Here is a 15,157-nt window from a genome sequence, read left to right as displayed (position 1 = left end):
AGCAGCCTCCCCCTTGCTACTCAGTGTATACGTCATTTTCTGTCTAGAAATGCCATTCAGAGCTTAGCCGAATGATACACTGTGGTGCCTTTCCTTTCTTGGATAACAGTGCAAGTGGCATGAAATACCACAAATAGATCCCTTTCCTTCTTCATTTCAGCAGCATTTACCGAGAGTGCATATGGGGTGGTAGAATTCAACTGAATAGGATACCTCAACCATAAGTGCTCTGCCTAACATTAGGCAAATTAGATAATATACATGATATCAGCTGGAGCCCTTTGGGAGATTTTTATAGATCGAGAATGATTTGGTTATTTAAAGGCTTTTTTCATGTTTCAGATTAACATCGTTATGTTGTATTCAAAAGTAATTCTGGTCACTTTTCTGCTCTGCTCTCTGGCTTCCTAAGAATGATGCAGGCTGGATGTGATGGCTCATGCCTGTAATCCCAGCACTTTGGAAGGCCAAGGCCTTCCAAAGGGGGATCACTTGAGCCCAGGAGTTCGAGACTAGCCTGGGCAATGTAGTGAGACCTCATCTCTACCCAAAATTAAAAAATCAGCCAAGCATGGTGACACATGCCTGTAGTCTCAGCTACTTAGGAGGCTGAGGTGGGAGGACTGCTTGAACCTGGGAGGCGGAGGTTGCAGTGAGCTGAGATTGTACCTCTGCACTCCAGCCTGGGTGACAGAGTGAGACCCTGTTTCAAAAAAAAGAAGAATGCGTAGGCACAGAAAATTCCTGTGGTAGCAGTTTAACAATTAATTCATGTGCCTGAGCTCTATGAAGTCCTTGCCTTGATATTTATTATTTATGGTCACCAGCCTCAGTGGAGCACTTGGCTTCACTTTGCAGCTATTTACCTGCTCTTTGTCCACTCCAGTGCAGCTATATGATAATGATGATAATGGTTATTATCATTTCAGTTTATTCAGTGCACCATATCTGCCAGTCACTGTTTTTTTAATGTATTATCTCATTTATCCTTAGTAATTCCTGATATAGGCACTCCTCTTACGGCAGGCAAACAAGATACAGAAAGGTTGAAGGACTTCCCCTAAGGTGGTAGCACAGTAGATAGGGAAAGACCAAGGCATCTCCTGGAGTCGGATCTGACTTCACTGTTCTAGGTCTCATCCCTGGTGATCATGCCCCTCTGCTGCTCTTCTCTCCAAGTCCTCTGTCGTCCCCATCAGCAGTCACTTTGGTATTTCACAGAGAAGGTAGATGCTGCAAGGAGGGACTCCCTTGTTCACACCCCTCCCATAATCCCATCCTTTCCTTAATTCTTTAAAACACTCTAGTGAGAAAACCACAGGCCTAAGGCCAAGTACGTGATCCTTGACAAGCTGCTTAATTTCACTTGGTCTCAGGTTTTTCATTTGCAAAGTGGGGACAGGAGTGCCTGCCTTCCTGAGCCAGCCTGAGTCCTAGAGCACAGCAGGTGTTCCTGAGCTCTGTCGTGCTGTGGGTGAGAAGGGGTCTGTGTCCGTGGCCTGTCTAGAGTGTGCCATGGACAGGAAGCGGACATGATTATCGCCTGTGTCCTCTTTTCCTCCCTCCTTGTGAAAGGGATGGGGGCGGGATGGTGAACAATAGTCTTTTCCCACAAAGCTCTATATTTGCATCAAAAATGTTGATTTGTAATTATTTGCCTAAGTATCTGTCATACAGATAAATTACAAACTCCTGAGGGACAGACAGGTCCTGGCATTTTGCTTGGTAATTACCTAGTAATTGCTGAAAAAGTATCGTTAAGTTATAAAATATACTGATTCTCTAGTCCTGCTTACAGACTTTCTTGAAATTTGATAAGGATTTCTTTTCTTGGAAAATGGAAGTCTCCTGGAGGATACTAACTTAATTTCCCTTTTATCCACAGGCCCTTAAGAGAAGCAGTTGCTGGTGATTCTCGAATAAGTGGAATATAGCTTCTGCTTTGTTCTGGTCTCTTCTGCTCACTGCCCCTTCATTTCTGTCAGAAGATTGGACTCATTGGACTGTCATGAAATGCCCCAAGTAAAATGAAAGCCAGCCACTTTGACTTTTGCCTAATAATTCTTTATTTTGTTTTCATCTTCTCTTCAGAAAAGAAAGATGTGACCCAAAGCCTAGAGAACTATACATCCAAGTGTCCTGGGACCATGGAGCCCATCGCCCTCCCTGGCGGCCTCACCCTGCCACCGGTGCCCTTCACCAAGCTTCCCATCGTCAGGTGAGACGGGCCCTGCAGAGCCGGAAAGGTGGCTGCCCTCCGGGACACCGTCCTCTAGTCTGATTGTGAACAGAGATCTTTAGAAGAGCTCCCATTTTTTGTTGGCTGTGTATCGGGTTCATCATCTCATTAAACTTGAAAGCAGCCCTAAGACATGGAAGTAAGTATTTTAGAGATAAGAGAGTCAGGGCCAGCAACATTCCGTAACTGCTGCAGTTCCGTGCCCACTAAATGTCAGAGTCATGTCTGCACCCAGCCTTGCTTGGTTCCAAAGCCTGCCTTGCCACCACTACACCGTGGTGGAAACCAGTCTGACCACATCATCTTCTCCGTGGAAGTTTTCAGTCGTTTCCCTTTCCGCAGGCCATGCACCCCAGCCACACGGGAATAGGGCAGCTCCTCACCCACACAAGCGCCTGCCAGCTCCCGCCTTTGCTCTGCACTGCATCTGCCTGGCAGGCTCTCTCCTCTCCCAGCTTCATTCTGTCTGTGCTCCCTTGTTCCTTCACGCTCATCCTCAGCTGCATTTCCAGGACACCTTTCCTGAGAGGCGAGCTCCCTGAGTTTCCTTGGCACCCATTGCTCACCACTCTCTCAGGATTTGCTGCCATGTGCTGTCCTTTCTGTGTGACTGTCACTCCTAAGAGTGTGAGATTTTAGAGTGGAGACCTTTTGGCACATGCAAAGTGGGTCCTTGCAAAAGGTTTTTGTTTTTTCTTCACCACTGAAGGCTTAGGACCTGCAAAAGGTTTATGAACTAATCTTGTGAGGTGATTTCTGAATTTCTGAAATATTTGTTTGAAGACTGGAAAGAAACAGTTGAATTTGACATTTTGCTGTTGAGTGGAAGTGCTGTCGCCTTAGGATTCGGTGTGATGAAGATGCTAAATATCTTCAAAACACTCTTGGCTTGGCTGTTGTTCCCCAGCTTCACTCAGTCTTGCCATGCACTCGCTTTGACTCACAGGCCTGCTGCATTCCGTGAATGAGTCACTTAACCTCCTGGGTATCAGTTTGCTTATCTCCCCACTGGGCCCCCAAAATTAAGAATGAAAACCCATAGCATTAAGCTATTATGAGAATTCAATGAAGTAACATGTAAAAGCATGTGTATGATGCTTAAGAAATGCTAGTTTTCTTTCTCCCTGCATTCTTGGAAGGCAAGTATAGTGCTGCCAAATGAAATGGTTTCTTTTTGCCAAAGAGTTGTGTGCTCCCGAGAAGTGGGGGCAGAAAGGGTTGCTGCGCATTGCAGCCCCTGGCAGGCCACACTGGAATTTTAAGGTGTTCTGAAGAGCACTGCTGAGATTGTTCATCAGTCAGAGCTGCAAGGAGCAGCATCCAAAAGGCGTGGCTGTGGCTTGAGAAGTTGTTCTGGCTGCTCCTCAGAATGTCCAGAGGGACGGACTTGCAACAGCGCTGTTTGGAGGGCCCAGGAAGGGCGTGGCTGCTCTGCAGTGCCCAGTGCTTGCTCAGCACTGATGCAGGCTGTGGAGCAAAGGGGCCTTTGAGGCTTTTCTATGACTAAGACTTAGAGCTGAACGCATTTGACTTGGGATTAAGGGCATGATTCATTTTTTAAAGATTAAGGTCTAGAAAAGCCTTTCTTAATAATTTTATATTTACATCATGACTTGAATCATTTTTAAATTTAGAAAACTTTGCCTAGTAGAATGTTATGAAGCTTACAGAACATTCTGGGTGTTTGGTGCTGTGTGTAGATATCCAGGAGCTCAGGCTTCTTGTCCCTGAAGCTGGGGATGATTGGTCCTTGCAGGTCATTGGAACCAAGGAAGAAGCATGCTTGTTCTCCTCACAGCCTGCCAGGCAGCCCTGGAGTTAAGTGAGAGGCCGTGGGTTAAAGACTCTCACTTGTGTGTGGCCTTGGTAAAGAAGCAGTCTCTTTACACTTCGTTTTCTTCATCTTTAAGCCGGGTTTAAAAATTGCCCCACACAGGGTGGTTTGGTTTTGTTTCAGCTGAGCAGAGGCACACGAAAGCACAGAGCACCGTGCCTAGCGCCTAGGAAGCGCTCAGTACATTTTAGTTTTCTTCTTGGAGACATTTTTTCACCTGTGTTTTCAAACAGCACATTGAAAAGTACTGTAACATTCGCATTTTAGTCCCTCGGCTGTTAAAACATTACAAAAGGCAGATTGGGTGAAAGTGTCAAAGTCTGCCATTTGGGCAGGCGCTGCTTTCCGAATCTTCTGTGCACATCCCTTTCCTGGCAGCGTGTCTCTTTCTCTGTTAGGGTCCTGAGGCTCCTGTGGCAGAGCTCCCTGCGAACAGTTAGCTGAGTCTTGCCTGGCATCCTGGTACCATTGTTCTTGCCCAGTGTGGTCATGGACTGTTTTTTTTTTTTTTTTTTTTTTTTTTGAGGTGTAATCTCGCTCTGTTGCCCAGGCTGGAGTGCAGTGGCATGATGTTGGCTCACTGCAACCTCCACCTCCCGGGTTCAAGTGATTCTTCTGCCTCAGCCTCCTGAGTAGCTGGGACTACAGGCACATGGCACCACGACTGGCTAATATTTGTATTTTTAGTAGAGACGGGGTTTCACCATATTGGCCAGGCTGGTCTCGAACTCCTGACCTCATGATCCGCCCACCTCAGCCTCCCAAAGTGTTGGGATTACAGGTGTGAGCCACTATGCCTGGCTATGGGCTGTTTTCAAAAGTCGGATTTTATATATGACCCACCATCTGCATAAACATATTCGTGATGGTTTTCTGAAGACTTTAGCTAGAGAAGTAACCCCTAAGTGTCCTGGTGACTCCTTCCTCACGTGGATCGTACCTGGTCTCATTGAAAACTGGGAAGAAGAACTGCCTGAGATTCAGTGTGGTAAACCCACGGAACACCAGTACGACTGGTCAAATGAAAGGGAATGTCTTTGGAACATTTGGAGAGCCGGAGAATCTCATAGCCTACTCTGCTCCCCACCGCTTAGAGAACAGACTGTAATGTACTTGCTTTGCATGGCTTGCAGGGCCTCTGTGGCCTGCCCTGTCTCCAGATTTGATTGTGAGCCCCCTATTTCCCTGGTCCTATGCTCCTGCTTTCCCTTGTGGGAATACTTAAGAGTGGGCCAAATGTGTGCCTGGTTTTGTTCCTTCATTTAGGCTTTATCTCTGGCTTGGAATGCCTGTGCTTCCCTGCTCTGCCTGACGACACTTAGTCATCTTTCATGATTTTAGTTCAAGGATTATGTCTTCTATAAAGCCTTTTCCAGAGCCACCCAGGTAGAAATGACTATACTTTCTTTGTAAGTTAGGAATTATTTCAGCTGTAAAGAACAGAAGACCTAATAGCAGATAGTCAACAGGAAGTTATTTTTCTAGTTTATTAAGAAGCCAGAAACAGGTGGCCTCTCTGTAACTCTGCCTTTACCTCATGATTACCAGATGGCTGCTGCAGCTCCAGATAACACATCTACATCCAAGGCAGAAAGATGGGAGAAGGAGCAGGTCTAGGGATGTCTATCTTTTGCTTAATAGGGAAGCAAAAATGTTCTTGACAGATTCGAGTAGGCTTCTGCCCCAGTCTCATTAACAGGAAGTGTGTCTCATGACCATCTCTAATTGCAAGGCAGGCTGAGAAAATAAATATTTAGCTTTCCTAGAATCTGTGATATAGGTGGGGAATGGAGAACGGGGTCAGAAATTCGTGCCTGGTCAGCCAGCCAACACTATATGCCATATCTTTCTCCTGTAGTGCTTATGGAACTTGACTCTGCATCTTTGTTGACATTTTGGGTCCTTCTCTCTTCTTTGTCTTTGTAGCCCCCAGGTGACCTTGTGTGTTGAATGAGTAAATAGTTGGATCCCTTAGAATATTTTGTAATAGCAGCTGATAGAAACCAGCTTTGGTTTCTTTGGTCCTTTGGTTTCTTTCCCTCCGAGCTCTGTCCTCTGCAGCGTTGACTTTAGTTGCAGGCCCCAGGTGCTATCAGAGTGGCTCATCAGCTCCAGGCCTCACATCCTCTTGCTACTGTGTCCAGGAAAAGAGAGCAGATGCCTTTTAGTAACACTTGTAAAGGAACACTGCTTTCTTTCAGGGGGACAATGTCCTTTTGCTTTTCACTGCCCCTCATGGAGTTATGTACTCAGATTGGACTGAGTCCCTGCAAACCACATGGCTGCAAGGAGACCATGTATAGTTCCCCTAAAGCAAAACCTAGGAATAGTTGGGCACAGGAGAAGAGGCACGTGGATGTTAAGAGGCAACTGATAAGGACACAATAGCAAATGACACCCAAGGCCCACTCATCCCACCACACTGCTCCAGATCAAAAGTCCTGGTTTTGGTTTGTGACCTGTAATGCTTATGAGTCAAGATAATGCATTGATGAATAGCTGCCCTTCCCAAGTCAGAAAGCATACCTTGGAAAAGTGCAACCTTGAAGCAAGTGCACGCTTTATGAACTGCATGTTCTCTTCCTTGGACTTGTGACACTTTCTGATGCAGAGGGCTGGTTATATGCTTCTATTCTTACTAATAAATAGGCTCATGTTTTATATGAGACTAATTTTCACCCATAGATAAAAATGTGCACACTTTAATATGCTGGCCAGATTCGCTTTTCATGCCTTTCTCCTAAGTTTTTGCCATTTGAAAGTAGGGAGAATTAGGACAGATGTGATGTCCTTGCTCCATAATTCTTCTTTTTTTTTTTTTTTGAGACAGAGTCTTGCTCTGTTGCCGAGGCTGGAGTGCAGTGGCGCAGTCTAGGCTCACTGCAACCTCCACCTCCCAGGTTCAAGCAATTCTCCTGCCTCAGCCTCCCGAGTAGCTGGGACTACAGGTGCGTGCCACCATGCCTGGCTAATTTTTGTATTTTTAGTAGAGACAGGGTTTCACTATGTTGGCCAGGCTGGTCTCAAACCCCTGACCTTATGATCCACCCGCCTTGGCCTCCCAAAGTGCTAGGATTACAGGTATGAGCCACCGCTCCTGGCCTCTGTAATTCTTTAGCCTCCAGCACTTTTCTTTTTCTTGTCAAAGCAAGATCTTTTTTCCCCCAAGATATGCCATGGGCCATACTTCTAGAAAAGACTGTACGCCACTTCCTCCTCTAAGACTGCCATGATGATGTGTGAGGGATACTGATGTGTATGCATCTCTGTAGGTTTCAGAAAGGAAGGATAGTAACTAAAATGCATTGACATATTTACGCCAAGCACCAATAAACCCCCTTCATGTAAAATTGGAAAAGCCACTGGCTTTTGTTCAGTAGTCTTGTATTCCTATCTCACATTGTGCAGTTAGTTGTGTGACTTTGAACAAACGATTTAACTTCCTCTTCTTGAACTGAGGTTGATGAGACATACCTCCCATGCATGGATCAAATGAAATGTTTGGGAAATTGTTTTGTAAGCAGAAAGCCTCTTTGCAGACATGAGTTCTTATAGAGGTTTCGGGGAATTTTGCCTCTAATTAGATGTCACCTTACCATTCCCTGTCAGTTTTTACTTTTGTTTCTACATGTTAAATTAAATCAAATGAATTAGTTCCATCACTCCCTTAAGAAATGCAGATATGTAGCTATTTAGTTATTTAAAAAAATTCCTGGGTCAGGTGCGGTGGCTCACGCCTGTAATATGAGCACTTTGGGAGGCCGAGGCAGGTGGATTGCCTGAGCTCAGGAGTTCCAGACCAGCCTGGCCAACATAGCGGAACCCTATCTCTTCCAAAAATACAAAAAATTAGTCGGATGTGGTAGCACATGCCTGGAGTCCCAGTTACTTGGGTGGCTGAGGCACCAGAATTGCTTGAACCCAGGAGGCGGAGGTTGCAGTGAGTGGAGATCGCACCACTGCACTCCAGCCTGGGTGACAGTGCGATTCTCTCTCTCTCTCTCTCTGTCTCAAAAAAAAGAAAAAGTTAAGGTAACCAGAGTGAAGGGAAAGTAACAGTGGGATAGAAAACTAAAGTGACAAGTTCTGTTAGTACCTGGAATTCATAATGTCCTACGTAATGGCTGGAGGTGGGAGAGAGCATGATTCTGAGGTAACTGACAAGAAGGAAGCGTGATTGACTGCAAGAGCCCCCCGTCTCAAGAACAGGCGTGTATCAGTCACACTGAGGAAATGCATCTCTTCCCAGCAATGAGGAGGGAAACCTCTTTAGTGGATTCTCTCGAAGAGAACGTTCTGATGTTTCGAGTAGCATGCTCAGCAACATCCCCATGAAGATCTAGGCAGGTGTCTGACGTTGTTTTGCTGTTAGCATTCGGTAACGCACGCTAAGGGCATGGGGCCGGAGCACCAGGGGATGAAGGTGGCTCCCCCAGAGGACAGGGCGGTGTGACCCTCTGTTGCCTGGCTTGCGTTAGCCCCCCTGCTGCCAGCATCTAGGATAACGGGTGGGCCGCTGTGCATCACACACTCCTTCATGAATGCCATTTCTCATAAGTGAGCTTTTGGCAGGAGTTGGGCAACAGAGAATCCAGAGTTATGTTCTCAGGCATCAAGAAGAGCTGGTAGGTGTCTGCCGACGCCAACCGAGGGGAGCGGGTCCGTGTTGTTAATGCTCTCAGCACCTGGTCCGTGGCAGGCCTGCAGTGGATCTGTGTGCATAGTTAAATGTCCACATCACATGTAGGGTTGTCCCCCTCTTCCTAAATCCTTGTTCCTCATCTCCACCTGAAGGGAGGCCTGGGCAGTAGCTATGGACTAGGACAAGGTGCTTCCTTAGGAAACAAGTCTAGGACTGTCTTCATATATCAACCAAACACTTCAATGTCCTATGCCTGGAAACATGGATTTTACCAGTTTAATTAAAAAAAAAAATTGGGGCCGGGCACGGTGGTTCACGCCTGTAATACTGGCACTTTGGGAGGCAGAGGTGTGCAGATCACTGGAGGTCAGGAGTTCGAGACCAGCCTGGCCAACGTGGTGAAACTCCATCTCTACTAAAAATACAAAAATTAGCCGGGCGTGATGGTGGGTGCCTGTAGTCCCAGCTACTTGGGAGGCTGAGGCAAGAGAATCGCTGGAACCCAGAAGGTGGAGGTTGCAGTGAGCCAAGATCGTGCCACTGCATTCCAGCCTGGGTGACAAGAGCGAGACTCTGTCTCAAAAAAAAAAAAAAAAAAAAATTAAGTCAGGCATTGCAGGTCAACCCCTATGACATAAGAAGAGCTCAGTAATATGTACACTTGAAGACTAAAGCTCCTGTTAGTGTTACAGGATGAGTTGGTTGAAAAATGTCTACATTGGTGAGTAAATTATCAGACCTGCTATATAGAATCGTTAAACGTAAACGAATTTACTGCTGGGGATGGCTCATAATTATGACTTCGGTCTTAGAATAGATGATCAGAGCCATTTTCTTTTCCCTTGAGGCCTTTCATAGTATTTGACAATAAAACTATTTTAGCAATTTACAGGAAAATACTTACTTGTTCTGTGTAGCATGGGAGCATGAACTAGGCTCACCCAAAGATGGTTTCAAGTAATTATGATGCAAGTAATGAAAAAGGAGCCAAAGTACATCCCTATTTTAATTGTATTCCAAAATTCAATTAATAAAATATTTATTGAGTGCCTAAGATGCACTTTTGGCCCAAGGCTAATTGCGAAGAGATGGTAGTGGCCAAGCATGATCTCATCTGCCAGGAGGCGGCCAAGCCCACATCCTGTTGCTGTTGCCCAGAGTTAAAGCAGAGGATGGTTCTGATAGAACTATAAGTGATCTTTTCTCCTGACTTGTGGAATTCTCCGCAAAAATGATACGGTGTGTACACAGTAGCCAACAGTAGACTATCAGGCCCCTAGTAAGCGTGTAGATTATGAACACACTGTAAGTCCTGGATTATTATTAAGGAAGTGGAATAGAGTTTCAGTGCCATTTCCAGTTAACCAGTGAGTCTTTAATTTGGGGGCAGTGATGGGGGAGTGGGATTCATTGAATATTTTTTTTTTTTTAGAGCTAACAATGAGCTCCTTCAACCTGGAGGAGGGTCAATGAAGGCATTTACGTGAACAAAGACCCAAATCCTCTAGTCAGAGTGAGCTTCGAGTTGCTTTGATACGTTTAAAACTTAAACTTTTAATTCTACCGTGTGAGGAAGGATTCTAGGCATTTATTCAGAGAGGTGTTTAGAGGCCCAAATTCAGGGTCGTGCTTCGGCCTCCCAGACGCCAATCAGGATGTAGCCTCCATGGTTGTGTTCGTGCCACCGTCCAGGATTTTCTCCCATACATGGTCTAGCGGCCAAGCCATAACCTTCCTTAAGAATTTCTTACCCCAGAGCTGTTTGGAGCTGGTAAGAATTGTATAGCGGCATTCAGGATGGGAGCGGCTGGCCCCACCTTGCTACTACAGCTGGCGCGGTCGCCCTTTCCAGCTAGCTCAGTTACTCCGGACTCGGAGCAAGCAGCCTCCACGCTGTCACACACACGAGGCACTTGAGGCCAGTTGTAGTCCCCACCCATCTCTTCTTGGATACGTTTCCCTGTGAATAAGATTGATGAATTAAAAACCGAGAAACAAAAGGTGAGTGGTTTTTGACTGTCATTCCTCTTGACCAGTTCGTCTGGCGTCGCGTTCCTGATCAGCGCTCTGCCGTGCTTTGCGTGGCCCCGACGGCTGCTGCTCCTGAGGGAAGTCAGGTTTTTACGGTGTCAGCAGTTTCCAGATGGAATCTGTCAAAATCCTCCTTGTCTTGGACCCTTTATCCCTGGACTTCTGCTTTACTGTTGGCAGCTTCATAGGCCAAGTACAATTTTTATTAGTTCTGCAGCTAGAGACAGATAAGGCCCTGGTGCCCCTGTCCTCAGCAGGCTCACAGCTGAGTGGAAACAGATACAAAATGAAATGGTTCTGATCCGCTATGATAAAGGCACAATGAAGGGCACACACAACGCGAAGGGAGCTGGGGAGCACGTGCTGGGTGTGCTCTTGGTCTGGAGGGCACGGGGTTAGCACCATCTCCTGCTGTACTGAGGGTGGTGGGTGAGGACCACGCACGTGGCAGGCTCTCCGGGGCTGGGATGTGGGTCTCTGGTGGGGATTGTCTGCTGAGTGCTGTAGGCATGCTTTGCACAGGGCAGGATGGAATGAGGCATCTGAGGTCCCTCCTCACTGAGAGAGGTGGTGATTTTGTGGATTTTGTAAGGCAGTCGTTGTTACGCAGTATAGATTAGGGTGCACTGTGGCAGAACAATTAATCCTGAAATCTTCGTGATTTACTGTAACAACAGTTTCTACCTTACTCGCACACGTTTGATGTGGGTTGGGCGGCTCTCCGGGGCAGCTGAGCTCTGGGAGGTTGCTCCGTGCTCCAGGCCGTATCTGTCTGGTGCTCCACCTTCTCAATGTCCAGCCTCCAGGATCGCCATGGCTGTGCAGTCTGGCCCGTTGCTCTAAAGTGTGTGTCTTACAGAGGCCTCGGTGGCTCCCACTCACAACCTACTGGCCAGAGCTCCTCAGGTGGCCTCACCTTCCTTCGGAGGCTGGGAGGCGGGGGGTGGGGAGCATGTAGATTCATCACGATCAGTGTCACTATCAGTCTTCCCGTTTTCCCACCTCCACCCCTTGTCCTTTCTGTCTGACGTCCAGGAGTGTTCCAGGTCTTAACCACCATCTTCCCAAACTGGTCACAAGGGTGACAGCACCTTCTAGTGCTGTGGTTTAAGAGCATAGTGTCACCTATTGCTATTGCTTTCCAGCCATCGGATTTGGGGCAATATACTTAGTCCGTCTTGTGTGAGTTTCCTTATTGATGACATGGAGACAATAGTACTAGTACCCAAACTGAGAAGGTGTTTGTGATGTTTAAGTGAGATAATACATATGCAGTGGTTAGCACAGTGCCTGATCATGCTCAGGCTCCATGGATTGGTAAATTTATCTTAATGCTAGCTGGATGAATTCAGGCATGAGTATAGATTGGCAGACATCAACAGCTGGGATGCTGTGGCAAGCAATGTCAGATACAGATGCTGCAGCTGGAGAGGCAGTCATGCATGCAAGTAGAGCAGAGGGTGCTGTTGACCTTCTCATGGGTGCCATCTCTTCCCATGGGTCAGGGTCCAGCTTCCACTTGCTGTGGGCAGGTCCCTCAGGAAAGGGAGAGGCAGAGAGAGAAGAGCCATCCTCTACCAGGCAGTGGGCCCTGTGCCAGGAGTCTTTAGCTGGATCTCCCCACGGGTCCTTGGGGAAGGTGGTGGCCCCATCTGCACTTTATGCACAAGGAACCTATGTCTTAGAGATGGCCAGGCACGTGCCCAAAGGCACACAGCTGGTAAGTGTGCAGCGAGATTTCAAGCTGGCCTTTCTTACTCCAGACCATCCTTGGGCCCAGTTCAGGAGTCCCCAGAGGGAAGTGGCTGCTCCCCCAGTTCCAGGGAGTGATTTCCCCTCTCTGGGAGAGTCTTGAGTTATTGTTGCAACACTTTCTTGGTGTGTCCTGTTGCCTCGGAGTGCTCTTCCTCCCTCCATTTATCTTCTTTCTGACTGATTTACTGTTTTTCTAACACATCCTGTTTGGTTGTGTTTATCCTGAAACCACGCTACCCAGACAGTTGAAGTATTTGTGTTCTGTTTGAAACAACAGGCATGTGAAACTGTTGAACCTTCCTGCTAGCCTCCGGCCACACAAAATGAAAAGCTTGCTGGGTCAGAACGTGTCAACCAAAAGTCCCTTCATCTATTCACCAATTATCGCACACAACCGTGGAGAAGAGCGGAACAAGAAAATAGGTAGGACGTCGATCCTGGCTTTCCCACCGCGCTCTGCCACCTGATTTCCAATGGCTTTTCTAGATTTTTAGAGCAGAATTTTGAGCCAGTTCATGCATGTGCGTGTGTGTGCGTGCATGGATGTGTGCACGCATGCATGTGTGTATATGTGTGTGTATGTGTGCATGCATGCGCCTGTGTGTATGTATGCATGCATGCATGCATATGTGTGTATGCCTGCACATGTGCATATATGTGTGCATGCATATGTGCATGCATGCATATGTGTGTTTACGTGTATGTGCATGTGTGGATGTGTGCACACGTGTGTGTGTGTGCGTGTGTGCAGTCTGTCATGGAAGTTTATTTGATTTGCTCCTTTTGGTAGGCAATTGCCCGTAGATCTGATTTTAAAAAATTTATTTCATCTAAGACTTTTGTTAACTGAGACTTATGTGAACTACAGAAGAGTGATAATTGGAGATGTAGACTGCTTTGTCCCGCAGTATCACCTGAAGCCCAGAATTCTGTCAGGCTGTGTGCAGCTGCTGTCTCCCCAGCACCTGGAGCAGTGACGAAAGAATGAATGAATGGATGGGGTACATATTATGAATCCCATTTTATAGATTTTATAGACCGGGAACCTGATTCAGGACGTTTAAGTGTCACGTCCAAGAACTCACAGGAGAACCTACATCTCACTGTACGTTTCATGTTCCTGGCAAGGCATGGTGGAATTCAAGGCAGAAGGGACAATTAAGAGCATTACGTGTAGCACATAATCTTTTTTTTTTTTTTTTTTTTTTTTTTGAGACAGGGTCTAGGTCTGTCACCCAGACTGGAGTGCAGTGGTGTAATTAGGGCTCACTGCTGCCTCAACCTCCTGGGCTCAATTGATCCTCCTGCCTCAGCCTCCCGAGTAGCTGGGACCACAGGTGCACACTACCACACCCACTGATTTTTGTATTTTTTGTAGAGACGGGGTTTTGCCATGTTGCCCAGGCTGGTCTCGAATTCTTGGGGTCAGGTGAATTGCCTGCCTCAGCCTCCTAGAGAGCTGGGGTTACAGGTGGGGACCTCTGTGTCCAGCCAGCACATCGTCTTGATGAGCATTTCTCATATATTACTAGCTCTAGGATTTCTTAGCTTCTGTAAGGGTCTCATAATAAACTTCATTAACAATTTGTAAATTATATGAATGCCTTAAAAAATAAAGTGCTTCAGAGGAAATAAAGTTGTTTGCTGAGATAAAGGGCATAACTAGGGTAGGAGTACTCAAAGAACCTTGTGCTTTTAAAAATGGTAATCATTTCTTTTATTCTAATTGTGCTTTATAAGAGGCTATCATATGTTATCTTATTTAGTTTTTCCAGTATTTTGGGGAGATTTCATTTTTATCTCCCTTTTACAGATGAGGAAACAAACTCAGAGAAACGACTTTTAGAAGTAACTAAAAGTTACTCAGTTAGTGACAAGCTTGATTTCACATCACAGACCACGTGTCCTGTTCCCGTTAGTACCCTGTGGTTTCCTGTCACGTGCACAGTAGGTGTGGGAGAGACCTATTACCTGGACCCCACAGTCCTCACCCTCGGCTGGTTTTTCTGTTTAGTTTATGCAGGCAAGACACAAACACGAGAAGTTGACTATCGAGACTAAATGTGAATAAAAGGTCTCTAAAACTGTACACCTGCCAGCAGGGGTACCTGGTTACTTACACGTTGAACTTGAATGAACAATAAACACTGGGCTAACTGGGAGTGGGGTGTGGGGTGGGGGCCCCGCAGACCCTGGAGAAGCCCTCTGGAGGCTCAGACGCAGCCTCCCTCTGAGGAGCCGTGCGGGCTTTGCAAGGAGCGGCTCCAGCTGTTCTAGCTGTTCACTGTTAGAATGAGAAGAAAATAAAGAGACGTGGGGTCATGCCCTTGAAAAACTGCAGTCAATACTGTATTTTGGAAAATTTCTGAAAACGTGAGCACTAACTATATAGTCTACTGTAGAATTTGTGTGTGTGTGTTATGTGTGTGTATGTGTGTATGCGTGTGTGTATGTGTGTATGCGTGTATGTGTGTATGAATGTGTAGATGTGTGTATGCATGTGTATATGTGTGTATGCATGTATATATTGTGTGTGTATGTGTGTATGCATGTGTATATGTGTGTATGCATGTATATATTGTGTGTGTATGTGTGTATGCATGTGTATATGTGCGTATGCATGTATATATTGTGTGTATGCATGTGTGTATGTGTG

At 46.4% G+C, this 15,157-nt stretch overlaps 1 protein-coding gene across 6 annotated transcripts in view; it reads left to right on the top strand.

Moving 5' to 3' along the window:
- TRAPPC9 (trafficking protein particle complex 9) overlaps nt 1–15,157 on the top strand; it is a 724,494-nt gene that overhangs the window by 144,628 nt on the left and 564,709 nt on the right. For all 6 annotated transcript variants that reach the window (XM_030795379.1, XM_030795381.1, XM_030795380.1 and 3 more), the window contains 2 exons: nt 2,092–2,218; nt 12,779–12,924. In XM_030795379.1, coding sequence (XP_030651239.1) covers nt 2,092–2,218; nt 12,779–12,924 — 273 coding nt within the window. The remainder of the gene's footprint in view (nt 1–2,091; nt 2,219–12,778; nt 12,925–15,157) is intronic.

The sequence above is a fragment of the Nomascus leucogenys genome, chromosome 16 (assembly GCF_006542625.1).
Source record: "Nomascus leucogenys isolate Asia chromosome 16, Asia_NLE_v1, whole genome shotgun sequence".
Classification (NCBI taxonomy): Eukaryota; Metazoa; Chordata; class Mammalia; order Primates; family Hylobatidae; genus Nomascus; species Nomascus leucogenys.
The sequence above is the reverse complement of the archived record's forward strand: the minus strand, read 5'-3'. Positions and strand labels throughout refer to the sequence as shown.